Consider the following 25,212-nt stretch of genomic DNA (forward strand, 5'->3'; position numbering starts at 1 on the left):
TGAGTGAGCGAGGGAGCGGTGAGCTCTCGGGGGAAACACTCAGCCTCGCTTTGCCCTCGTCTCACCTAATTTGTCTGGGAAATTGGCCAAAAGGAATCACAGTGATGAACTGCACTGCGCTGTGGCAGCTTGGCCTCTAAAACAAAACTGGCATCAACTCGTGTTTTTAAAAATGTCCCACCACCAAAAAAAAGGGGGGGATGCTCTAAAGATGCAAAGATCCAAGAGGCAAATCTAACATTGTGATATACTGTAGATACCCTGTGTAATGTGTCATTGCTGCACAGGCCCATTTGGTGAACGGCCAAAAAGGACTAACTAAAAGCCTTCTCCATAGAAGCTGGATAACATATGTGACGCTTCACACAGACAATATCTGAAAAGACATTAAAACCTATGTGGATGAGCTGAATCCATTTTAAGCAAAAACACATTGCTCCAAGTCGTAGGAGAAATTATAAATTCTGTATGCATGTCCTAAAGGGTGCTGCAGATGTGGAAAAAATCATCTTCAAATGGCTTTGGCCTCGAGGCAAATCTCATTCTAAAATGATCTTGCCCCCCGGGACACAAAGTGATTCAGCAATCCCCACCTGCCAATATCCAATACCAACCCCGGCATTCTAATCCCTCAGAGGCTCAAGGCCACAGGAGCAGACATCATCAGGGTCAGAGGTTTACTCATCGGGCCTAAAGGGCATTAGGCTTCCTCCGAGGGGATAATAGCTGAGGGGTCAGCTCTCAAAAAGGCAGATTTACGGAGGAGGGCTGGGGTTTTACGGATGTATTTAGCTGAGGTAACATATATAACGTATATGATTAAATCCCCTTCTTACCTAGCACACACACATACACAAACACACAAATGCACAAGCAAACACATACACATGCACACACACACACACACACACACATCCATTAATCTCAGCTCCAAAGAAAATGTCTTGGGACCTATTGGATTAATTCTTGGAATGTGGGGGATGGAACTGGATGGAATGGAACAGATTAGCCAAGGGCAAGAGGAAGGAAGGATGGATGAATGGAAGCATGGAAGGAAGGATGGAATTTCTCTTTCCAAACTACCTTCCCACATTTTCAATCTCTTTTCATCTCTCAACTATCTCTCTCACCACCATACTCCCTCCATTTTCCTTTTCCAAACACTTCATCTCTCTTCCACTCTCTCCCACCCCATCTCTCACTCACTCTCCTCTCTTGTCCACTTGTCTCACTCTCCCTCCATCTCTCTCCACCTCTCTCTATCTGACATCCTATCACTCTCACTCTCCCTTGTTTACTCACTCATTCCACCTCTATTAGTCTAACTGTCCATCCAACTCTCTCTCTCTCTCTCTCTCTCTCTCTCTCTCTCTCTCTCTCTTTTCTGGGAAAGGGACACTGGGATGCTAGTTCATGTGTGTGTGTGTGTGTGTATGTGTGTGTGTGTGTGTACATATTAAAGTAATTGTGGTGATTGGTAATTGTAAAAATTCTGGATATGCTTGTCTCTCCAAATAGCATTTATAGGACCTCAACTACAATAACAATCTCTCGAGTAGGCTGCTATATTTTTACTACGCCACATCTGTAAGTTTGTCATGTGTGTCTTATGCATTTGCTTGTGTGTGAGTGTGTGTGTGTGTGTGTGTGTGTGTGTGTGTGTGTGTGTGTGTGTGTGTGTGTGTGTGTGTGTGTGTGTGTGTGTGTTTGTCTCCCTGTCTATCTGTGATGACAACCCTATGAAAGCTCTCGTGGTGAGCCTCAGGCAGTGGCAGAGACTGTGCCATTCCTCTGACATGGTCTACACTGACATTCTGTTGCACACCCAGCAGGCTAGAGCTTTCTCTCTCTCCCTATCTCTCTCACTCTCTCTCACACACACGTGTGTGTGTGTGTGTGTGTGTGTGACTGTGTGTGTTTTATGTTCATGAGTGTGTTAAGTGTTTGCTAATCTCCACTCATTCACCCATCCACACACACTCCTAACTTCTGCTCTATACTCCCACACAAATGAAAATAAACAGCCTCTCACAAACACACACATACACAAATTCTCTCTCTCTCTCTCTCCCTCCCTCTCTCTCACTCTCACACACACACAGTCAAAACACATCCACACTCTAATACAGAGGACTTAATTGAATCTCCATTACATGAAAAGTAAAGCAAATCATGAGTCCTTGTGAGATGCCTTCTCCGTGATGGAGCCTCTCATCAGCACGCTGGATCTGCCAGAGGGCCAGAAGGCTGGCGTGCTCTCCACAACGCTGAAAAGCCCTGGCAAGCATGTGACGCGCTCTCAAAACATTCAGCACAGAAGTGTCAGTTTGGGGTGCATTTAGTGCAGATGAATCACCGCATGGCAAAACATTCGAGTAAAGTGCCTGATGTCATTAGAGTGCTTTTTTCCCCCCCTCATACTTCTCTCTTTCTTTCTTGTTCTATTCCTCTCTCCTTCTCTCCTAACTTCTCTCCCACTCTGTTTTCCTCTTCTTCAGATTTGTATATTCTGCATTTCTTCCCAGTCTGTTCCTTCCTAGATACAGTATGTCTTTCCTTTTCCTTTCTTTCCACCTCACTTTCTTCCTTCTCCTTTCTTCCTCTCTGCATGTGTGTGTGTGTGTGTGGGGTGTTTGTGTGTGTGTGTGTGTGTGTGTGATTATGTGTAAAGTGTGTGTGTGTGTGTGTTTCTCTCAGTCTGAGATTGTGTTGTGTGTAGGAGGTGTGTGGCTTGCCATCTCTTGTTGTTAAGAGTGATGTCAGCATCATTAGGGTCACAGACCCCCTTCTCAGTCGGCTGCTCTGATGTCCTACACACCACTCTATCTGCAGCCAAACACACTAAAGGACTTGTTAACTACCGTACCTTTCTCTCTCTCTCTCTCTCTCTCTCTCTCTCTCTCTCTCTCTCTCTCTCTGTCCTCTCTTTATCTTTCTCTTTCTCAGAGAGATTATCTGTTCATCTTCTCTCTCTCTCTCTCTCCCTCTCTCCATCAACATCTCCTCCATCATTCATCCTTGCCACTCGGTCAAAGTGACAGATGGCCTGTCTCTCTGCCTCCTACTTCAGCTTTGTCTGAGAAGGGCGAGAGCTGACTGGGAACGGCCTGATCCAACGGTGTCACCATAACCGCCTATAATTCACTCACATCCTTCTCATGGACTCACAGACACACACACACAAACACACACACACACAGACACGCACACACACACAGACACGCACACACACACAGACACGCACACACACACACACACACACACACACACACACACACACACACACACACACACACACACACACACGGGGAAGATGTGTGTGTGTGGGAGACACAGTACACTCTGCTTTGTCCTGCTGAGAAGTTGAGAATGTAAACATCATTTTTCTAGACTCCATTCTAAAAAACGACTCCTTTTATGGTGCTGTCAGTGCATGACAGTGAAATTGCAATTTTGCTCTGCTGGATAATCGCTAGTTCACCATCTCTCTTCCACAATCCATTGTTCGGACTTTCTTTCTCAGCACCACCATCTCCTCTCCTCTGTCCCAGGCGGTCGATGTTCGTCCGGTTCAGTCCATCCTGTGAACATTTTGTCCTGCAGTTAGTGTCTCCTTTCTTTCCTATGTCTGCGGTTGGGTATCACTGAACACAGGGTGCTCCTGTCCCTGGCTGTTTTTCATAACACACACACACACACACACACACACACACACACACACACACACACACACACACACACACACACACACACACACACACACACACACACACACACACAGATAACGGAGGTCAGTCTACTCTTAAAACTCTGTATCTCTCTCTCCTTCTCTCTTCTCTCTCGCTCTCTCTCTCTCTCTATCGATTGTTTCCACACTATCTGTGTTTTTTGTGGGCTTGAGTTTGTGGACATATAGTAAGTAAAGGCCCAGTGATCAAAGTATTATATGGCTGATTGACAGACACATACTCTCTCTCTCTCTCTCCTTCTCTTTCTCTCTCTCTCTCTCTCTCTCTCTCTCTCTCTCTCACACACACACCAAAGGGGGGACTGATAATTCACATTTTCACACTTGAATACACATTCCCATTCCCCAGCTCCAGTCTGTTAAGTCTTTTGTCCCGTGATACCTCTGAGTGTCACGTGGCACCTGGCTAATTTGGCCCTTTGTGTGCCCATCTCCAACGCATCCCCGGTGAATGGCAGCTGGTTAGGCCGAGAAGAAAACCAACAATTAAACATGGACAGAGGGCTATTTGAGTTGAACGCAGAACAGCCCAATCACTTTTATCTGCTCTGAATAGACCTTGAACTAGAGGAAGAGGGAGACGGCAGAGTCTTCCATAAGGATGAAACGCTTCAGTGGCTGCTGTCTCTGTCTCCCTAACAATATCTAAGTCACTCAATCACTCTCTACTGGTTAGTGCTTGTGTGTGTGTGTGTGTGTGTGTGTGTGTGTGTGTGTGTGTGTGTGTGTGTGTGTGTGTGAGTAGGTGTGTGTGTGTGTGTTCACCGTCTCTCTTCCACACTTAGATGTGTGTGTGTGTGTGTGTGTGTGTGTCTGTGTGTGTGTTGTGTGTGGGTGGGTGCTTGTACACGTGCAAGCATTCGTGCATGTTTGTGCAGGTATTATTGGTGTGTGTGTGTGTGTGTGTGTGTGTATCATGTGCATGATGTGCATGTGCTGTGTGCTATGCTGCAATGATTGAACAGACAGGTTGTGGGTGGTGATGTGTTTGAGCCAGACAAGTTGAATGATGCTGTTCCTCCTCTCCCTGCAAATGTGTGTTTGTGTTCTGGATACCTCCAGCAGCCAAAAATGCCTCTCAAATTACCAACAAAATACAACACACACACACACACACACACACACACACACACACGCGCGCACACACGCACACACACACGCACACGCACACGCACACACACACATACACACAAATAATGGCAATGCCAATAAGCTATGATGCACTTGATTGCACACCAAACACAAACACAGGGACCACGTATACGTACAGGTAGGCACACACACACACACACACACAAACACACACACACACACACACATCTCAGCTGTCATGTGTGGGATCCTCAGAGCCACGTTTGACTGTGGGCCTCCACTGAGTAACTCAAACATGGCTTCACCTGTTCCCTATTATTACCACCATGATAATCACACCTGACATTTGCCTCAGGTGTGTGTTTGTGTGTGTGTGTGTGTGTGTGTGTGTGTGTGTGTGTGGGTGTGTGTGTGTGTGTGTGTGTGTGTGTGTGTGTGTGTGTGTGTGTGTGAGAGAGAGTGAGAGAGAGAAAGTGTATGTGTGTGTGTGACAGAGAGAGAGAGTGTGTGTGTGTGTGTATGTGTGTGTGTGTGTGAGAGAGAGACAGACAGAGAGAGAGCGAGAGTGTTTTTATGTGTGTTTGTGTGAAAAAGACAGAGTGTCTTGCCGTGGAGAGAGCCCTAACACACACACACACACACACACACACACACACACACACACACACACACACACACACACACACACACACGCCTTACAGCTTTGATGTCCTGTGGTTCAATAAGAAAGAGAAAAGCAAACCCCTGACCCATAATACACACAGACAAGTGCAAGCACACACACACACACGCACACACACACACACACACAGTCTTTCTCTCTCTATCTCTCTCTTTTTGTTCTATCACACATCCCATAATACTCTCGATGACAACAAATTCATCATTCACAATTACTATTAAAATTCCACTCTGATATCTTTTTTTTTTTTTAAATCACTGAAAATGTAATATTTGAAGAATATGTTGAAGTTCCCAATAGAAATGGGTGGTTTTGGGGTTTTGAATCTGATCAGCATGTAATTCTTTCAAGCGTGGGAGTGAGCTCAGAGGGAAAATGGAGCCCCATCCCACTGGACGAATATGTGTGACATTAAATGAAAAATGTCATCTTCCTCTCTGTCATTTTTGCACTGAAAATTCTTTTCCAGACTCAGTCTGTAGATAATTTTATTAGGTCAAGATCCCTCCTCTTCGGTTTCATTTCATTTCTACAAAATATCTGCTACCACAATACCACTTCTCTTCAGCACTGTAACTAACCAGAAGCGGACTGCTTGTACACAGCACCATAAAGCGTTCAGAATTCATCTTTAGTTCAACAATGTAGTCCTGTCCTCAGTTTATCTGTTGAGAGTGCGACTATGTCTGTGCGAAGACAACTTAGCCCAAAAATTGTCCACTTGAACCCATCATGCTTATTCACAAACCCTTTCGGCATCTCTTAAAGGACCATTTTCAGGGGTTTATTTCCACTCCGACACAAGACGTGTGGGCCTTGGGTGAAACAGCCGTTTGAAAAAACAGGCATTTTTCTACGCAGGTAGGGACAAGCAGACCCACAGCTATAAAACCTCATTTCCATTTAGCAAGGATTCTGAGAGAACTCGGATGGAATACCTAATGCTGCTCGATCCATCGCTGTGGCCACAACTGGTCTAATTGGGGGAAGAGGATCCAAAGCACTAACCCTGGGTAAATTGCATGGGATATTTACAGCTCCCCCGTAGGTTACTAGCCAGGGGAGGTTTATAAAAGAGCACATTGAAAACAGTGGGATACGTACAGAGTCCAAAGATATGGTGCCATGGTATCTACTGTACAGTGTATATTGAAATAAATTCTGTAGCGTTGTTTGAGCATGATAAATGAAATATGAACAGCAAGTGAGTTCCTGCTGTAAAATAATGGATACACCACTGAAAATGTTGCACGAACGCCCACGGAAAAGTGAGCAGATATTATTTGAACAAACTACAGAGATCATAGAGGAGAAGGGCTTCAAGGACATGCAAGGTCACTGTCCAACTGCTCACTCACACTGTTAACTCTCTCTCCTTCTGTCTCTCTCTCTCCTTCTGTCTCTCTCTCCTTCTGTCTCTCTCTCTCCTTCTGTCTCTCTCTCTCCTTCTGTCTCTCTCTCTCTCTCTCTCTGCATGCTTTTGTGTGCAGTCTTGTCCATGCCATATATCTCTTCTGTGCCTTATTTTATGAGTGTGTGTGTGTGTGAGTGTGTGTGTGTGTGTGTGTGTGTGTGTGAATGTGTGTGTGTGTGTGTGTCCACTGTAGGAGGAGACACTAGCATTCAGAAGTGCTCTGTCAGAAAAGCAATCTCTCCCAACTACAACTGAACACAAAGCCTTGAGAGTGCACCTCAAAACGATCTGTAAACACTTCCACAAATGGACTAAGGGTATAATCTATTGTCTGTGTGTGTGTGTGTGTGTGTGTGTGTGTGTGTGTGTGTGTGTGTGTGTGTGTGCATGTGTGTGTGTACATACGTGTGTGTGCGTGCGTGTGTGTACTGTACGTGTGTGTGCATGTGTGTGTGGGTGTGTGTACGTGTGTGTGCGTGTGTGTGTGCGTGTATGTTCAGACTCTAATCAAAGCAGGCCTTGTACAACCCTTATTTGCTGCCATTTATTTTCTGTTCTTCTTCGCAGGAAGAAATATGAACCACACAAGTCATTCCTTTTGAAAGTAGCACAGAAGAGAAGAGAAGCGTGTCCTCCGGATGAAGTGCATTACATGACTACATTCCCCAATAACCATTTACCCTACAGGTGTCCCTTCTCCGCTCATCCATTTAGAGGAAGCACCACAACAACACTGTGAGACACAACTAGCTTTGCTGTTGAAAGCAAAAGTTTTTCGGTAAGACACAACAATATCTTTCAGAAATTGTGTAATGTCTTACACTCTTTTGCCACACAGGTAATTGAAAATGCATCAGTTAGACATCAGTATGCAGTCTGGTCAAATAGTTTGCTCCCAATATGTTGTTTTAAAATAATTAATTGTCAGATTTGGGACGGCCTCTCTGCAGGGTGGATGAACGTGAAATCCAGAGCGAATCGGTAAATAAAGCCTTTCCGACGGCACCAGAAGGTTGGTTGCTAGTTCTATTAAGCCCCTAGATTTTGTTTCTTTCCTCAGGATATGAACCAGTCACAGGCTGATTCTTGATATTGCAAATTGGAATAAATGTTTGATACGGTCCGTTTAAAACAAATCTTGTTAACCAAAAGCTGGAAAAAAGTGTAAGAAAAAAATGTTAATGTAATAATGTGAAAAATTGCCCTGATCCTGGTAAAATAATGAAATGTCTATTTAACTAGCTTCTGCTAAGTGGTGACGTACTGTATGGCCTGCAATAGAATAGGAAACCAGTAATAGGTTTGTACAGAGTGGTTTGTATAGGTTTGTATAGTGGCTCAGCTGGCTTAACAGCTTTAGATCTCTCAGGGCTGAAGAGCAGGGGGATTGAATTCAGGCAATTTCCCATCTTTTGTCTCATTATTTTCAATTTATGTTGTACTTCAACACATTTATTTCAGTATACTGGCTAATGGCTAAAAAACAAACTACAGTAGGTCTCCCTGTAGATCTTTTTTTTTGCTGGGAATAGAGGTGTTGATGAGACTGGTATATTTGGACTGGCAATCAGAGATTCATTCAAAATGGCTACTGCTGAGGGAGTGTGGGAAAGGTGCCTTATTTTAAACTATCATCAGTATGTATGTTATAGTACGTAGGCATTGGATGAGATAATGTATGCTATGCCTAATTTCTCTGCTTAGTTCAGAGTAGCACATGGAGGTTGCAGCTACAACTACGATAACATTTTGTATAGGAGCAGCATTTTTATTTTATGCATCCATTGTAGCCTGCATATGTGAACTTGAAATAGGCTGCATATTCTCATAATGGATATTGTATGCTAAATTAATATAAATATAAAATTCTCTAAAATCTTGGTCACAAGATTAGCTTGATTTTTGGTTAGTGATAATGAGCTTGCACCTGCTTTAAGTACTCAATGAATGTTCAAAAATGCTCAAAAAACAACTTGACTGCACTAATAATGAGCAATGGGGCTTGTGCTAGTTATTTTATTTGCATGTTCACCTCTCAGTATTTTGCGGACTCAGATACAAACTCCCTAAACTCTATAATACATAGCATAGATACAAATGGATAATACATGTTATCTTGCACATCTGAAAAAAGGAATCCCTAGTGCACAGCATTAGTAGATACACTTGCACATTTGTTTGTGGGTGGTATCAAATGTACACACAGTTTTACACATGCAAACCTTTAGTAAATCAGGTCCAAAATGAGCAATAACTATTGTGGACTATTAGCACACACATTTAGGGTCAGAGAAGGTCAGTTTGTCAAAAGACTACTTTTAGATGTTTGCTTCTCAACATCTACTTTTAGATGTTTGGCTCACTCCAAGTGAATGGACTACTGGTGGCAAAACGGCATGTTCTTTTCTTTTTTGAGGCCTACAGTATGCCAGAGTCTATAATTACAGTTTGCAAGGTAGGCTACTGTGACAAACTTTGCTTGAAGAATATTCTGGAAGTGGGTCAAGCACACTTCTAAAGTGCAGCCAGTGGAGAACACCATTCATTTGGTCATTTAGCAGCAGCTGTTCAAACAGTAACTCCAGTGAAATATCAAATGTGCTATTTCAGTAGCACACTCTCATATAGCAAACTACTTTGCAAGCAGTTTGTCATATACTGTACTAGATCACCAATATCTGGTGCAAGAACCACTGCCATTTTGAAACAAGTTTGTTTTGGCTTTGAGGTTCTCTGAATTTTACGTCTAGTACATTCCACAACTTCCACAAATGTTTTATCATTTGCAATATTGTGTATTGTTTTATTTTGTATTGGTGTTTTGGTTACGCATGGTGCATTAGTTAATCAGTCAAGATACTGCTGCACGCTCAAGGTGATGAGCTTGATGTGTTTACTTGCCAACATCAAATTATCATTTTGGTGGACCCAAAGGAAAGACAGTATCACAGCTGAAATTATTTTTTCTCTGATTATGTTTTAAGCATAGCTTCAGGATAGTGCAGCAGTGCAACAATTTTAAAGGTGCATTTCTCACAGCTAAACCAAGCTAGATAGAGAGACGGTCTCCTGCATCAGAGAGTGCATCGCTACCTATTGAGCTACACTACTTTTCTTGTTCGGCTGATGAATTTGTTTATTTTGATTCTATATTCCGAAAATATTCCGATGTTCTATATCACACTAGCTATGCTTTTTACAAATATGTTTCTAAAGGAAAAAGTGGTGTTTAATTAATGCAGAAACAGACCACGAATGTTCGCCTCTGTTCAAGGCAAACTGAAACATGTTTCAAATCGATCACGAACGTTCGCCTATGTTTGCAACTTTAAACCAGAGCTTTGAACGCACCCACTTATCGTCTTTAAGCCTCGGTTGCTAGGTAACCAAACTATATACAAAGCTGGCATATCTTTAGACTGCTGACAAACTGACAAACTGTTTTATGCGTTCACTGAACAAAGATTATGGAAATTAAACACCACTTTTCCATCAGAAACATTTGTAAAAAGCATAGCTAGTATGATATAGAACATCGGAATATTTTCCATCACCCAATTAGGAACAGTAGTGTAGCTCAACAAGTAGCGATGCACTCCTTGACGCGGGAGACCGGTGTTCGATTCCTGCTCACTGCAACAATTTTGAAGGTGTATTTATCACAGCTAAACAGTATAGAGCAGGGGTCTCAAACTCAAATGAGCTGGGGGCCACTTCTGCCAATGTCATCTCTTTGGAGGGCCACGTCAGTGTTAAAGAATAATACAAAAAAAGAACAGCTATTTCCTAAAATGCAATGTTTTTTTTTTTCAAATACTGTATTTTCAAACACAAAACTACAAACAGAAAGTGCAAGACTTTTTATCTATTTTTCACCTGTGCTAGCAACCTTAGCTTATAAATAAAATAATGATTAAATAAATATTAATACAAATTATAAAAACAAACAAAAAAGCATAAAAACAGGTAGGCCTATGTGTGTGTTTCACACAAAATATTTTTTTCCCCTCTCAACTGTTTTAAACCTGGCAAACTAGGCGTCAGGGTTAAGAAAGCAACACCATTGAATTTTTATATCAAAACTTCAAAAGGCCATGGCTTGAAAGTGGTCAGAGATAAAGTCCTACTGTAAATGTAAAAATCTTTGAGTATAAACAAAAGTTGTACATTTACCCATCTAATTTGCCACTGGATAGCAAGCAAATTATGCACCTTTCAGTAAATACTGGATGAACATATTTGAGCAGATTTACTTTCTTTTTTGTCATATTACCCACATAACAAATTAACAGGAAAACACCTAAGATGTATACCAACGATAGTAAACTATTACTAGCCTATAACCACAAGGCCTACAATAAAGTATCCTGGTCAAATCAGTTCCTATATCGCCGGTGACTTTGTAGTTCTCTTCAGAGCCCTATTTCTACAACCCCTGCTGTCTGTACCACGTCCATTACGGACACTATCATCACGATTACACTGCAACCTCCAAGCTATGTTGGGCAGAGGGTCGAAATAAGCATGGTATGCTTAGTGGACACCGTGGTATACGCGAAAAGACGCACCTCCATTCACATCGTGACCATCACTGTCAATAGACGATTGATCATAATCTCCAACAGGATATTCTCCCTCAGAATCAGAATAGGTGAATAACATGGCCTACCCAAGACTTCATCACACGTGAACGTTTTTCAACAGTTGGTCTAGGCCTGCTATGTCTGCTTCAATTTGTGCAAAACTATTGCATCGCTTCCGTGTCATTACAAATGCATGTCTTCGTGTTTCTCGTGTGTAATACAAGTATTTCCTGAAAACGTTGTGAAGCGATTTTGGTTTGAATCAAGCTCTGGATGTCTAGCAAATAATGGAGGAGAGTACAAATGAGATTTGTCACCGTACTTGGATCTATCATCTATTTTAATCAGTATCGTTGTTTGTCGCAATTAAAAATACCGGTACCCTCAAGGGCCGGATTACATTATTATTTTGACATAGGTCGCGGGCCGGAATTGGGCCGGACGCGGGCCGGATTTGGCCCGCGGGCCGGGAGTTTGAGACCCCTGGTATAGAGAGATAGAAGGTTGGGCTTGTGGAACTTTAGGCTACATGGTCCTCGCTTTAGATTGGGGGGCTGCAAAATGTACTACAAATAGGTAAGAAAGGTCTTATAAGCGTATTAGTTATCCACCTCTTTGTCTTATACACCATTAACAAGCATTAACAAGCTGCTTGTTAACACTTACAACTGTTAACAAATATGCTTGTAAGTAACTTAAAAGGCTGCTTATTATCACCTACAAGCTGCATGTTAACAGTTAGTTAATGTTATTAAAGGATAACAACAGTTAACTAACTGTTAGTAATGAATTGTTAACTGCTTATTATGCACTGTTAATACCTAATAAGCACATGTTATTCTAAAGCGTTACCGTTGTTTTCTATGGACTATTACCCTCGAGCATCTTTTAATAATCTACTAAAAATCCATTAGCTGTTCACGTCTGCTGCAAAGGAGGAACTTTGCGACCCTTAAACCACCTGACTCGTTGCTATCGCAGCTAGCAGCGCACATACTAAACTGGTATGCCGTCCTCTCCTTTGAGAAGCCCAGCTTCGCGCTTCATCCACCCCACCAGCACTGCTGACACGCATCCCACAGCCGAGCTTCACCCCATCGCTAGGTCCATCACACACGGTGTCCAAGCCATCACCAGGTCAGTCACAGAGGGTCTCACCTATCCTGGGGTCACTTGTAAAGTGCCGCACATGTGATAACAGATGTACTCTCGAAAGGTCTAACAGCGCAATCCCACTTCTGACACCAATGTCACCAACCTAGGTCTCTGGAGCACAGCAAAGACACAATGTGGGCAGTTCGCCAGTGTGCCTGACAGTGGGACAAAATGGAGGTGATGAAACAGGTATCAGACAGTGTCATTGTGTCTGGGAATGTGTGCGTGTGCGTGTGTGTGTGTGTGTGTGGGGGGGGGGGGGGCGGGGCAGGGTGTGCAGGAGGGAATAATGTCTTGGAATTACTAACATGCTGAATCACAAATCACACCCAAATCAAATTCTCTTGAACACCAGAGAACCAGAGAACAGAGATGGAGGAGTCAGGAGAGAGCATAGGGACGAACAAAATCTGTGTGTGTGTGTGTGTGTGTGTGTGTGTGTGTGTGTGTGTGTGTGTGTGTGTGTGTGTGTTTTGCACATGTAAGCATGGGTGTCTAATAGCCCATGGGAGATATTGAGAGAGTCAGACACGCTACCCTACATACCATAACCGTCGGCGGCGTAAGTAAACACATTACGGTTCAATACTAAGTTTGTTCGTGTCGAAAGTGATTTATTGGTCGGTATAGCCGTTTGCCCCGGGCCCTAAAGCACCAGCGTGTGTTAAGGAACTCACCGTAGAGCAGAGAGGCTCTCAGCCTAGTGGAGCTCTACAACTCCCCTGGGGCTCACGGCTGGAGTCGGGGAAGAAGTAACCTTTAAAATTCAATAAGGGAGTCAACGACCCAAAATGCACACTTGACCACGAGGGTTACATTCATTTTGTTCTGCCACGCCCGCTTTCTTTGCCCTCTCCTAATAGTCATACAGTCTCCGCTGCTTTCCAAGCTAAAGGAACATTTTCCTGGAGGGAACATCTTCATCTTTAGCAGTGAAAACCAAAAGCTACAGTATATAAGGAGATTGCAAACGAAGACCCATTTCACCAAAAAAACAACAACATTAAGGTATTTTCTACACTGACATTTTGACATGAAATGTCCGTATAGCGTCAAGTGGCAGTACAACAAGGCATTGAGGGTTTTGGAGTTCTTTTTGAGAGCAGTCATTACCAGAGGTCTGACAAGGCAGACGGATTCTAATCTACGCAAAGTATCAGGAGTCAAAAGGTTCGTAATTTCATTACCATATTACAGGGCAGGGCTGACGAGCATTGTCATCTTTTATCTCTGCTGCGTCAGAGATTGATGTTGGCAGGGGCATGTTGATGAAGCTGTAGGTGGTTATTGAGCTCTCTCGAAAAGATTTCATCTGCAATCACCGCACGCAGTGTATGGATCCGTCATGTCTGTGCATAAAAATGGCGTGGTAGAGTGGACCACTTCCCATCATGCAAGGAAAAAGCCTGATATGGTAATCTCTCTCTCTCTCTCTACACACACACACACACAGACACACACACACACACATACACAGATACATTCCATTTCTCCTTGACAAAATGCAGACACGCACACACACACACACACACACACACACACACACACACACACATTGCATACTTCCCTTTAGCTCATTGGAGATGGCTTGTCGGCGCACAGGTCAGGTGAAGACAGTGTTTGGCAGACAGTCTGCTGTCAAGTTGGTTATATCAGCTCCATCTCCTCTCTCTCACACACACACACACACACACAATGTTCTAAAATAGCCACACAACACACACTCACACACACACACACACACACACACACACACACACACACACACACACACACACACACACACACACACACACACACACAAAGAACCCCACAGAATATTCATACTGACACACACACACAGGACTAATACAAAAAGAGACATATGATAGAGGCAAATACAGCCATGCTGTTGCCTTGACACACTTAAACTGAGCCTGCCTCAAATCCCAGATGAACAACATTATCTTTAGGTGCACTTCTATGTTTATATTTTTTTTGTTTGATTTTGGAGGCTGGCAAAAAATTCCTATGTAGCAATAGTGTTCAAGCCAGAAGAAAACAGCAGTTTGTGGCTATGTGACCAGGGGCGGAGCTACGTGGTGGCCAGGGGGGGCCACGGCCACCACTGGTCAAAGCTTGGCCACCCTGCTGGCCCCCCCAGCTCCGTTCAGTGAAAAGTAAAAAAAAAAAAAATGCTGCCGTTTTCGACGGCACTTTGCCAACACTTTGCAAAGCAGCGACTGAACCAATTACTGCGCTTTATCTACCACCATTGGCCCAGTCAGGAAGTGTAGCCCACTGTTGTGATCAAATCGTGAGTATGCAGCAGCAGCGGGACAATTCAAGTCATCTTAACACTTAGTAGACTAGGCTACTACTTAACCTCAGTAACAACAGGTGAGTTGATGATGAGTTGGAACATTAATGCTAATAAGATGTTAGAATGTGTCACGAATCATAGCCAAGTGAGCTGCGTTGGGCTGTCCTTAGGCTCTGACATTGACGTGTGGGGCTGATCAGAAATAATCGGATGCCCGTGGTAACGCTTTACAAAAATATTTCGATACAATTCGGGTGAAATGCAAGCATATTAGGCACATATCTCCGGATGGCTCCAATAGGCTAATAGGGCCTAGGCTAGGCTACTTTATAAAAAACATAATTTGCTGACTGCGTGTGGTTCTTGCCATAGCAGCTGGTCAGGCAGAGGCAGGCTGCTTTGCCTGAGTTCTTTGTTACAACAGAACTGTTCATCGCAGCGAGATGAAACCTTAATTGCGTGACAGGGCAGAAGTGGGGCTTTCCAACGAGACTAAACTCTTGCCTGTGCGATCAAGTATGAAAATTAAAAAAAATCATGAAATTAAATTAAATTGATTCATATTTATAGTTTACCTGCGCCCATTACTACTCTCGTTTGAATTACTCGCGAACCCGTGATCGCATAGATATGGCAAGCATATCAGAAGAAAGAGGAGACACAGGGCTATCTATTGGTATATCGATGCTTCTGCGCTATAAAAACAGACAACGTGACTGCAAAATAACATCATGTACAAAAACCAACTCGTTTTTAGGCTACTCAGGAACCCGTGGTCGGATAGATAGGCTATGCCACGCATGTCAGATGAAAGAGGAGATAGAGAGCTACCATTTGATACCAAGTACATCCTTCTGGGTTATAAAACTGAGAAATGACATCAAAATAATAACTTCATATAGCTCACTTATCCCACGTTTTTGTGTGTTGTGGTGGCAAGGCATGTAGCCTACATAATCCAACGCTATCATGTGTTTCTCTATGGCAAAGTTCATAATGCGGTTTTGAGATCCCAGCAAATTCCTGCATGGCATCCAATTCGAGACACACATTGCATCTCAATTTATTCGACAAAGAAACACCTTTTTGCCTTCATATGTTCATGACAGTAAAGTTGTTTTAGAATCATCATGAGTGTACACACATAATAAGACTGATTAAGTAAGGTGCATTATCATAATGTACTTTTTTATAGCATTGGCCTATTTATGGAAAACGATTTGGAGTGGACAACAAACTGACCTGTGTATCAGTGTTGGCTTTACACAATTTATTGCCATTATTAAAATAGGCTATCCTAATCTTCAAAACTTTTTGAGTAGTTTTCAAATAGTAGTTTTGATTCCCAAGTGCCACCCCAATAAAAAGTCTGGACCCAGCTGGCCCCCCCTATAAAACAATCCTGGCTACGCCCCTGGCTGCAGGGATTCATGACTACACACGCAGGTGACGGCACAGAAGCTCTTAAAGAAAGAAAAAAAAGAAAAGAAAGTAAGAAAGTTCCACTGCCTTTTCTACCCTTGCTCCATGCACACAAACAAACACACTGACATACAAAAAAACCTCACACATGCTTGCTCACATACACACACACACAAACACACACACACATACACACACGTCGCACACACAAACCTCAGTAAAAGAGCTGGATTTGGGAGCCGATCAAATGAGTGAGTCAGCCAAAGAGACGTGGAGACGTGAAATTAGATTTGGACACTTTCTAAGGGAGCATGTCCCCCAGGCAGACAGAGCTGGCTGCCATAACTAGCACACACTGAGAGAGAGAGAGACAGAGAGGAGGGGGAGAGAAAGAGAGAGAGAAAATAGAGGAGATGGTGAGAGAGAAAAAAAGTTTGAGAGAAAAAAAGAATACAGAGAGGAACATTTTCTGAACTTTAAACACAGACAATAGTTCAACACACTCCGTGGTTGTAATAGTGAGCACAGGCCTAGCTGATGGTCGGACACCTGATAACGTCTGGCCAGTCGATGAGCGCCTGTAGCTCTAATCAGTTTGTGCAGCATCGCCAATACCGACAGACAACCGTCTGTGGCTGCTGAGTTTGCCTACTTGTCTTTTAGAAGCAGTGTAATCATCAGATATTCCCTTAAAGAGACAACCCTGGTAGTTAGCAGCAGAATGTATCTTACAGTCTAGTGGACAGTGGGCAGTCTTTACTGTGTGCAAAGTAAAACTATTCTTCGCCACACAAAGGCAACACAAGGCGACTAAGTGGTTGGTCAGCATCGTTGCTAGTGCTTTGAAATCTGCCCTGGTCTACGGTTGCCTTTAACAGTCACTGTGTAACACCATATAGCACTTTCTACTACATTTGCACCATCAACAGTACTGCATTTTATCTGAGAGCCCATGTCCTACTGTTGTTGATACAACACAATTCACAAGCAGATGCAGAGAATTACTTCTTATTCATGAATTTATGAAGGAGCAGGGAGCCTTATGTTAGATCCAGACCAGGATCCAAAGCCAAAAGCACTTCCAAAAAGCCCATGACATTCAGAGTCAACATCTCCCAGATATGAATCCTGTACTGATACTTACGTTTTACCAAACATGTAATATCAATAATTCACACTGTGGCAAAGCATGAATTAATGATTAATTCATATTAAGCACATTATTGATTTATGTCCGTGATGAAAGTGCTCATCATGCAAACTGCTTTAAACAATGTACTCAAAATAAAACTATACTTACAACTATACTATACTTACAATATGCTTACTATACACTGTTTTTCTTTTCAATATATTCAGTCAAATAGTATTCACTTAGTAAGCCTATATGCCACCAACAACTACTCATCAGAAAAGAAACGAGAAACAATCCTACTGTGTCACTGGCACTACAAAGAAGAAAGTAAAACCCTCTGGGGATGGACTCACAGTATTGGTGTCAGGAGGGCACTCTGTGGTTGATCCTCACTGATCCTGAAACACTGAACGCTCAGGGGTGAAGGGGTCAAGGGTGAGGGGTTAGGGGTCGCTCATTCAGACAGCAGCAGATTGTGTGGAAGGACCTGGGTTGGACCCATGACTGCAAAAATATGGACAGGGTGGAGGAAAAATGAAGCTAAAATTGGTCAGCCATATTGGCAAAACTGGAGCTAGAGTCTCCGTAGTAAGTATTTCTGGGAGCCAAAGTATGTGTGGCAAACAGAAAATGGGCTACATATGCCCTATTTGTTTAAATAGTTAACCATATTTGGTTAAATCTCCAGCGTCCACTGTCAACTGTTTTTTTTATAGTCATTGGGTTGGACCCGTCCAAGAATTCCACCGCTGTCTGGAGCTCAGCGTTAGGGTAAGAGGGGTGAAAGGATATGGGCTGGACACCATGCGGATGCACCAGCTCCGTGGGAACGTGGTCTGCTTGAGGCAGAAGAAGACGACAGGTGCCAGCTCCGGGAAGGGCACCACCAGCGTGCTCAGGTCGCTGCTCACGTCGTCCGCCGGGCCCACTTCCTCGATGATGTCGTCTGCCTGCGTCGGGCCGTAGTCCTCGCAGAGCCCCGCCCCCGACTGGGACACACCCAGTGGCACGGGACAGTCCTCGGTCGTCATGGCGACGCAGCAGCAGCAGCAGCCTAAAAAGTAAGGAAGAGGGGGGATACACATTAAATGGGTGTCAGGATCCAAAGCATGTAACATTACATCACAACTGCCCACTCTCACCAGCCAAACTGCTCCTGGCCATACAGAGGTTTTTTTTTTTAATAAGAGCGAGGAACCCACCACTTCTCAGTTTTGTTAGTAACACAATAACTGCACCTGCACTCAAACCCATTTAGCTCCGAATAGCTCCCTTGAGAAAACTGAAAACACAGCATTGCAAGAGGACTTCCTCCTCAAACAACATTATTGAATAATTAAAATGATAATTAAAAAGCTTTTTTGTCATCTCTGTTGCCATTGCCTTGCCTTCAGCACGCAGACTCTCTGCAGTATTTGTTGGTAGATTAACTCATTCTGCTTCTGCTGTGCTTTTTTATTGGTAAGGTAAGAATGATGCGGCTGTCCACAACCGATTCTGTTCTCTGTGTGAGGGTTAGGCTGCTGCTCCACCCCACACTGTTAGGGAGTTACTTTACCTAGCCCTGTGCACATCCATTAAAATTAATAAGCCACTCTGTTTCTGTTCCAGAACACCAATTCCACCTGCTGTCAGCGTTGCTGTGGTGATGAGCTGAATCTAAGTCAGCGGTTTCTCCTGCCTCTGTTGCCAGTGCTGAAGTGACAAGAGCCCCCAACCACCCCCACTGCCACCCTCCACCCCCCATCCTCCAGCACCCCTCCAGCATCCCAGCATTACAGAGCCAGCACCCGTCTCTCTGGATGGCTCTAAACTGGCCCAGCTGCCACAGATGGAGAGAGAGAGAGAGACAGAGGTAAGGAGAGGGAGAGAAAGAAAGAAAAAGGTGGAGAATGAGGATTTGGATTTTCTCTCGCTTCAATGCTGCATGCTGCCCCAGCAGTATTTCAAAATGTCGCTCTATGTCTCCAACTTTGTCTCCAACATTGTATTTGAAAACCATCATGACACACACACACACACACACACACACACACACACACACTTTCTTCCTCTCTCTATCTCTCACACACACTAATACAGAGCTCGGAGAAAACATGCTAGATTCTGGTTTTCAACTCAAGTTCAAAGTTATGTTGTTAGGTGCACAAACCCACACTCTAACAAACCAATATATGCAACACTTCATTACTCACACAGTAATATGGCTGCTTACCTCCCCATAGACCCACTAACAGAACTATATCCGATTTGGGGGGGGGGGGGGGGGTGACTGAAAGTGTGTGTGTATTTTATGTTCTGACAGCACCTACCTAAATCTGCAGATTCTCTAACCCTGGTCTGAATGTGACTTGGAGGGATTTGGGAGAGCTGCAGCTCTTAGTGCAGACAAAGCTCTTAGTGGCAGGGCAGCAATGCTTCAGCAAAGCTAATTCATCATAGCCTAGAACCTTTTACCTGTTTGATCCAGATAGACAAGACACGCGCGCACACACACACACACACACACACACACACACACACACACACACACACTTTGCTGATGTCCCTGAACATTCAGAGGGAAACAAGTGTGCTTGTATGAGTGTGGTGGGCACACAAATGTTGGTGTGTGTGTGTGTGTGCTGGTGTGTGTGTGTCTGCTTGGCTAGAAATGTACCCTTGAGGCAAAGGGCATTCCACCGTTGCCTGCACCTTTTCAGACATGTCCTTTCTACCATGCCACACGACATCTGGAGACCTGAGCGGTGAAGGATGTGACAATCAGCAGATATCGCAAAGAGGCCCCCTGCTCCTCTAAAGCCAGCAGTGTGATTCTTACATCGGCCCCCTCCCAAAGGACACGTCAGCGGAATGCATGCATTCTCTTTCCTATGCTATCCGTTTTGACATCACATCCCCAGTAGTATGGGCCAGCAAACGTAACAAACTTTCTTGCATGTGTTTGTGTTTTTTGTAGACAAAAGATGACATGGTGTTACATGGTTGTTTGATAAATTAACGTGTTCTGTCTATGAGAAAAGGTTTGTCACACTTTGAGCTTCATTCAAAATGTGATAACAATAGATAATGCAGTACATGGATGGCATAATGTTAAAATGTGCCCAAATGTGGTGTTGAGAGGCTCTCCTAGGCAAGTCAGCAAAAACAGAGGTGAGGAAAATTGCAGAGACAGAGAGGAGGGGTGAAGTGCCATATTGGAACACATACAGTACATGTCACGTACTTCAAAATGGCATCCCTGCCACAGCACAGGAAGCACTGGACCTGACGACGTCTTACATAGAATATATTGGTACCAATGGCTATAAAATGAAAATACGTCCTCATATAAACCGTTCATAAACAACCTTATGCGTAAACTATGCTTGTAATGTCCGACACCTCACCTCACTTTAATTTTTGTGCTGATGCTTTCACTTCCACAGCATTTCAGCGTTCACTTTACAGCAGCCAGGTAGCGGCACTGGGGACATCTGGCTCCCTCTCAGTTTAATTTGGAGTGAGGGGAAGTTGTGCCGTATTAAAGGCATTTCGTCATGATTTCGGCCGCCTCGTGGATTAAATATGTCTGCAGTCATGCGCTAACGCCCATTAAAATGCATTTTTTATGAACCTCAGCAAACTTATTAGTCATATACTTTGATGCTGTTTACGTTTACCGGCTCATGTGCTCCATTTGGGACTCTTGTGCTCACAATCGGGAGCTGCGGAGATGCGGCAAACAGCAGGCAAGCAGTAATTTAATGACTTGCACGGAGAATGTTACAGACATTTTAGAACTGAAAGTGCCGTCATTGCAAACACATAAGCGGGCAAATTCGGTGCAGCTGCAGCAGTCGAGAAAAGTCTTTGGTGGCTGTCACGAGCCGTGAAGGAGCGAGCAATTTGCACAGCATAGTCCTTCAGTGTTAAAGACACCCCTTGACGCCCCGCACGGCCTATGCTCCGCTAGCGGAACACGTACGCATAATGTTCATTTCTTCGTGTCTTCTTTAATTGGGGCGAGGTCGGTGCGCGCCACCAGTTCTATGGAGGCAAATGAAACTCCAATATCTCAGTGGGGCGCAGAGTGAATCAACTGAGGATGTGGTGATTAAACCAAAGAAGCGCAATTCAGTTGGTACAGTACGATGTATGTTCAGTATGGTATCAGGCAATAAGCTAAAGAGTATTTTCTCTCATAATTAACCAAGGCATGGTTAAGTAGACTAAACAACAAGAATCTATTGTGTTGCAGACCATGGAAACATCTGGATAATTGTCTAGCCTACTGTAGACTGGTAAGTGTTCTGAAGTGAACATTTAAGACTAGGTGAATCAACAAGAGTATTGGTCTCTCTCTCTCTCTCCTCAAAGTGATAACATAATAGTACAACATCCAATAGTTAGTACAAATCCTCCATCCTACCCTATCCATGCTGTCTCATGTAACATTTCCTCAGACCTCAGATCATTTTCATCCCTTCCTCCCTTCTGTCCTTCTCACTCCTGTCCTCCTCTCTCACTTCACTCTCTCTGTCTGTCTGAAAAAGATCCATAATTCCTTTCATCTGCAACTTCCTCTATCCTCATGCCCCTTATGCCCTCCCCTCCCTCTCCATCCCTTACCTAACCCCTGCCTCCACAAACGGACCCTCATAATGAGTTATGTCAGAGTGGCCCTCCAGAGAGTGTGGGTGCGGGTGGATTAAAGTGATTTGTAACTACCGTCATTGTAATCTGTTCCTACAGCATTAGCGAAACATGAGACAAGGCTAGGCTAGGCCAGGCCTCTCACTGGGGCCCTGACTCTTGGGTATAACGACATTAGCATCAAAGTGTCATTACCTACCTAACTACATGTACATCCCAAGTGATTCCATTCAGTAGTATGTTAGCAGAAAGGTTGGTTTAAGAAGGTCTGTAAAGCGTAATCCACTGAAATAGGTGACAGCAAGGAAAGGAGGACATTGAGAACTTGAGATGTCCTCTTGAGAAGTGAGGAAAGTACACCATACTGTACTGGTGGTATCTCATGATGAACATATTGTAGCGTTTTACCAAGAGCCAGAGTTTCATTAACTGGTTTATTGAACAAGCACACAATGCAGCATGTAACACACAGCGGCCCGTGTCAGGCCCAGAACGCAAAGAGGCAGAACTTCCTCGAACCGTAGCCTATATTCCTCGGGGGGTCCCGTCCCCCCTCTCGCCAGGCTGCCAACCATGAGCGCGCCCGGGGTTACGCAAAGCACGGTCGCTACATTACCCCCCCGCATCAAAGTTCCTCGACCCTGAGGGAACAACAAATACACACAACACAACACAACAACTTTAAACAAAGTCTCTCAGATGGGCCGGCGGTTTTCTTCGCCTCTGGGGCCGAGTAGGCACCGCCATAACACGTGTGGGAGAGAGTGGCACTGGGGAGAGGGGTGAGGTGGGAATGTCCGAATGTGTGTCTGGGAGGGGGCTGTTAGGGGGGGTCTGTGAGGGCCTGTGTGGGAGCTGGGGATTAGCATCCCCGTGGTAGGGGGCCAACCTGTCTCTATGTATGGCCACTCGTCTGCCACGTGGGGGTAGCTGTACTCTGTATACCACCTCCCCTAGACGCTCCAACACTCTACAGGGGCCTACCCAGTCACTGTCCAGCTTGGGGCAACGACCTTTTTTTCTCTGCGGGCTGTGGACCCAAACCAGCTCCCCTGGTTCCAGGTGGCGGCCCTTGTGGTGTAGATCGTAGTTTCTGCGCTGCCTCGCCCCTGCGCTTTGCAGCTGTACGCGTGCAAAGTCGTGGGCTGTCTCTATGCGGTCCTGCAGTCTCCTGGCATACTCTCGTCCTGGGGGCACAGCTGGGGTGTCAGGAGGGAGGCCAAAGGCCATTGCTGGTGGGGTGCGGAGCTCTCTACCCAGCATGAGCAGGGCTGGTGTGCAGGCTGTAGATTCTTGGACGGCGGACCGATAGGCCATCAGCACGAGCGGGAGGCGCTTGTCCCAGTCGCGTTGATGTTTAGCAGTGATGATGGCCAGTTGCTGGATCAGGGTCCTGTTGAAGCGTTCTACTAAGCCATCGCTCTGCGGGTGTAGGGGGGTGGTGCGAGTTTTGTTTACACCCAGTCTATGACACAGGTCGGCGAATACTCGTGACTCAAAGTTCCGCCCCTGGTCACTGTGTATGGTTTGGGGCGTCCCAAAACGGCAGACCATACCCTCCAGTAGAGCTTCAGCCACAGTCTCTGCCTCCTGGTTAGGGAGGGCATAAGCCTCGGGCCACTTAGTGAAGTAGTCCATTACTGACAGCACGTACCTGTTCCCGCTGTCAGTGACCGGGAGTGGACCGACTATGTCCACCCCGACTCTTTCCATGGGTGCGCCGACTGGAAACTGTTGGAGCTGGGCATGGGACTGTTCAGAGGGGCCCTTCTTTGCCGTGCAGCTGTCACACCTCCTGCAGAAGTCCTCTACGTCCCTCCTGGACTGCCCCCAGTAGAAGCTCTGACGTAGGCGACGGAGAGTTTTGGTGACCCCGAAGTGACCAGCCCCCATGGCCCCATGCACTGCTTTCAGCACGGTCAGTCTATCTGCTCTGGGGACCACCAACTGCCACCTCAGCTCTCCCGTCGCTGGATCGATCCTTCCAGGCCTGCTGTAGCACCCCATCAGTGAGCCGCAGGCCCTGGAACTTTGCCCACAGCCCTTTCGTCGCTGTGGAGAGCGGTGCCACCTCCTTCCATGGTGGCCGTGTCTGCATCTCCACCCACTGGAGCACTGGCTGTATGTCCGTATCGGCCTCCTGCTGTTGTCTCCACTGCATCGCTGACATTTCTGTGAGCTCACAGCACACCGCCACCGCGGCCCGGCTGACGATGGCTGCCTCCTGGCCCTGTAGCTCCCTGTCTCGTGTCTCCCTCCTGTCGCAGTGGCGGCACCCCTCCTCAGCGCAGGGTCGGCGGGACAGGGCGTCGGCGTTGGAATGGCGAGCTCCCGCTCTATGCACCACTTTAAAGTCATAAGACTGTAGCTCCTCCATCCAGCGTGCTACCTGGCCCTCTGGCTCTTTAAAGGACATGAGCCACTGGAGGGCAGAGTGGTCCGTCCTGACGGTGAACGGTAGCCCACAGAGGTAATATTTGAAGTGGCGGATGGATGATAACACAGCTAGGAGTTCTCTGCGTGTGACACAGTAACGACGTTCGTGCTTGTTAAAAGTCTTACTGTAATACGCCACCACTCTCTCTCCCTCTGGGCTTAGCTGTGCCAGCACCCCGCCCACTCCCTGGCCACTCGCGTCACAGTCCAAGATGAACGGGAGGGAGGGGTCAGCCGGAGCCAACACGGGAGCCTCCCCCAGCGCCTTCTGTAGCGAGGTGAATGCTGTTTGACACTCGCCGGTCCACACGAAGTCTTGGTCTTTGTGCAGTAGCCTGAACAGTGGTGCAGCCACACAAGAGAACCCCCTCACGAACCTCCTGTAATAAGAGGCTAAGCCCAGGAAGCTTTTCAGCTGTTGCTGGTCCGTTGGTGTGGGCCAGTCTCTGACCGCTCGTACCTTTTCATCCATTGTGCCAATTCCCTCTCTGCCCAGCCTGTGCCCAAGGAATGACACCTCTCTCTGCATCCTCTTGCGTGGGCCTCCACCCAGTGATGAGGTCTCCCGCTCCCAGCTGCTCCCGCTGAGTGGAGGCCATGTTCGAAAG

The 25,212-nt window shown here is 45.3% G+C and overlaps 1 protein-coding gene across 1 annotated transcript in view; it reads right to left on the reverse strand.

Annotated features, from left to right (window-relative positions):
- Window positions 1–18,564, reverse strand: part of LOC143102874 (voltage-dependent T-type calcium channel subunit alpha-1I-like) — a 128,264-nt gene extending 109,700 nt beyond the window's left edge. Inside the window, exon 1 of the mRNA XM_076266686.1 lies at window positions 18,326–18,564. Coding sequence (XP_076122801.1) covers window positions 18,326–18,564 — 239 coding nt within the window. The remainder of the gene's footprint in view (window positions 1–18,325) is intronic.
- Window positions 18,565–25,212: the final 6,648 nt, after the last annotated feature.

This window comes from Alosa pseudoharengus, unplaced genomic scaffold (assembly GCF_046254945.1).
Source record: "Alosa pseudoharengus isolate Yale_2024_CS ecotype anadromous, Long Island Sound unplaced genomic scaffold, YU_APseudo_1.1 YU_APseudo_1.1_scf_4, whole genome shotgun sequence".
NCBI classification, from domain to species: domain Eukaryota; kingdom Metazoa; phylum Chordata; class Actinopteri; order Clupeiformes; family Clupeidae; genus Alosa; species Alosa pseudoharengus.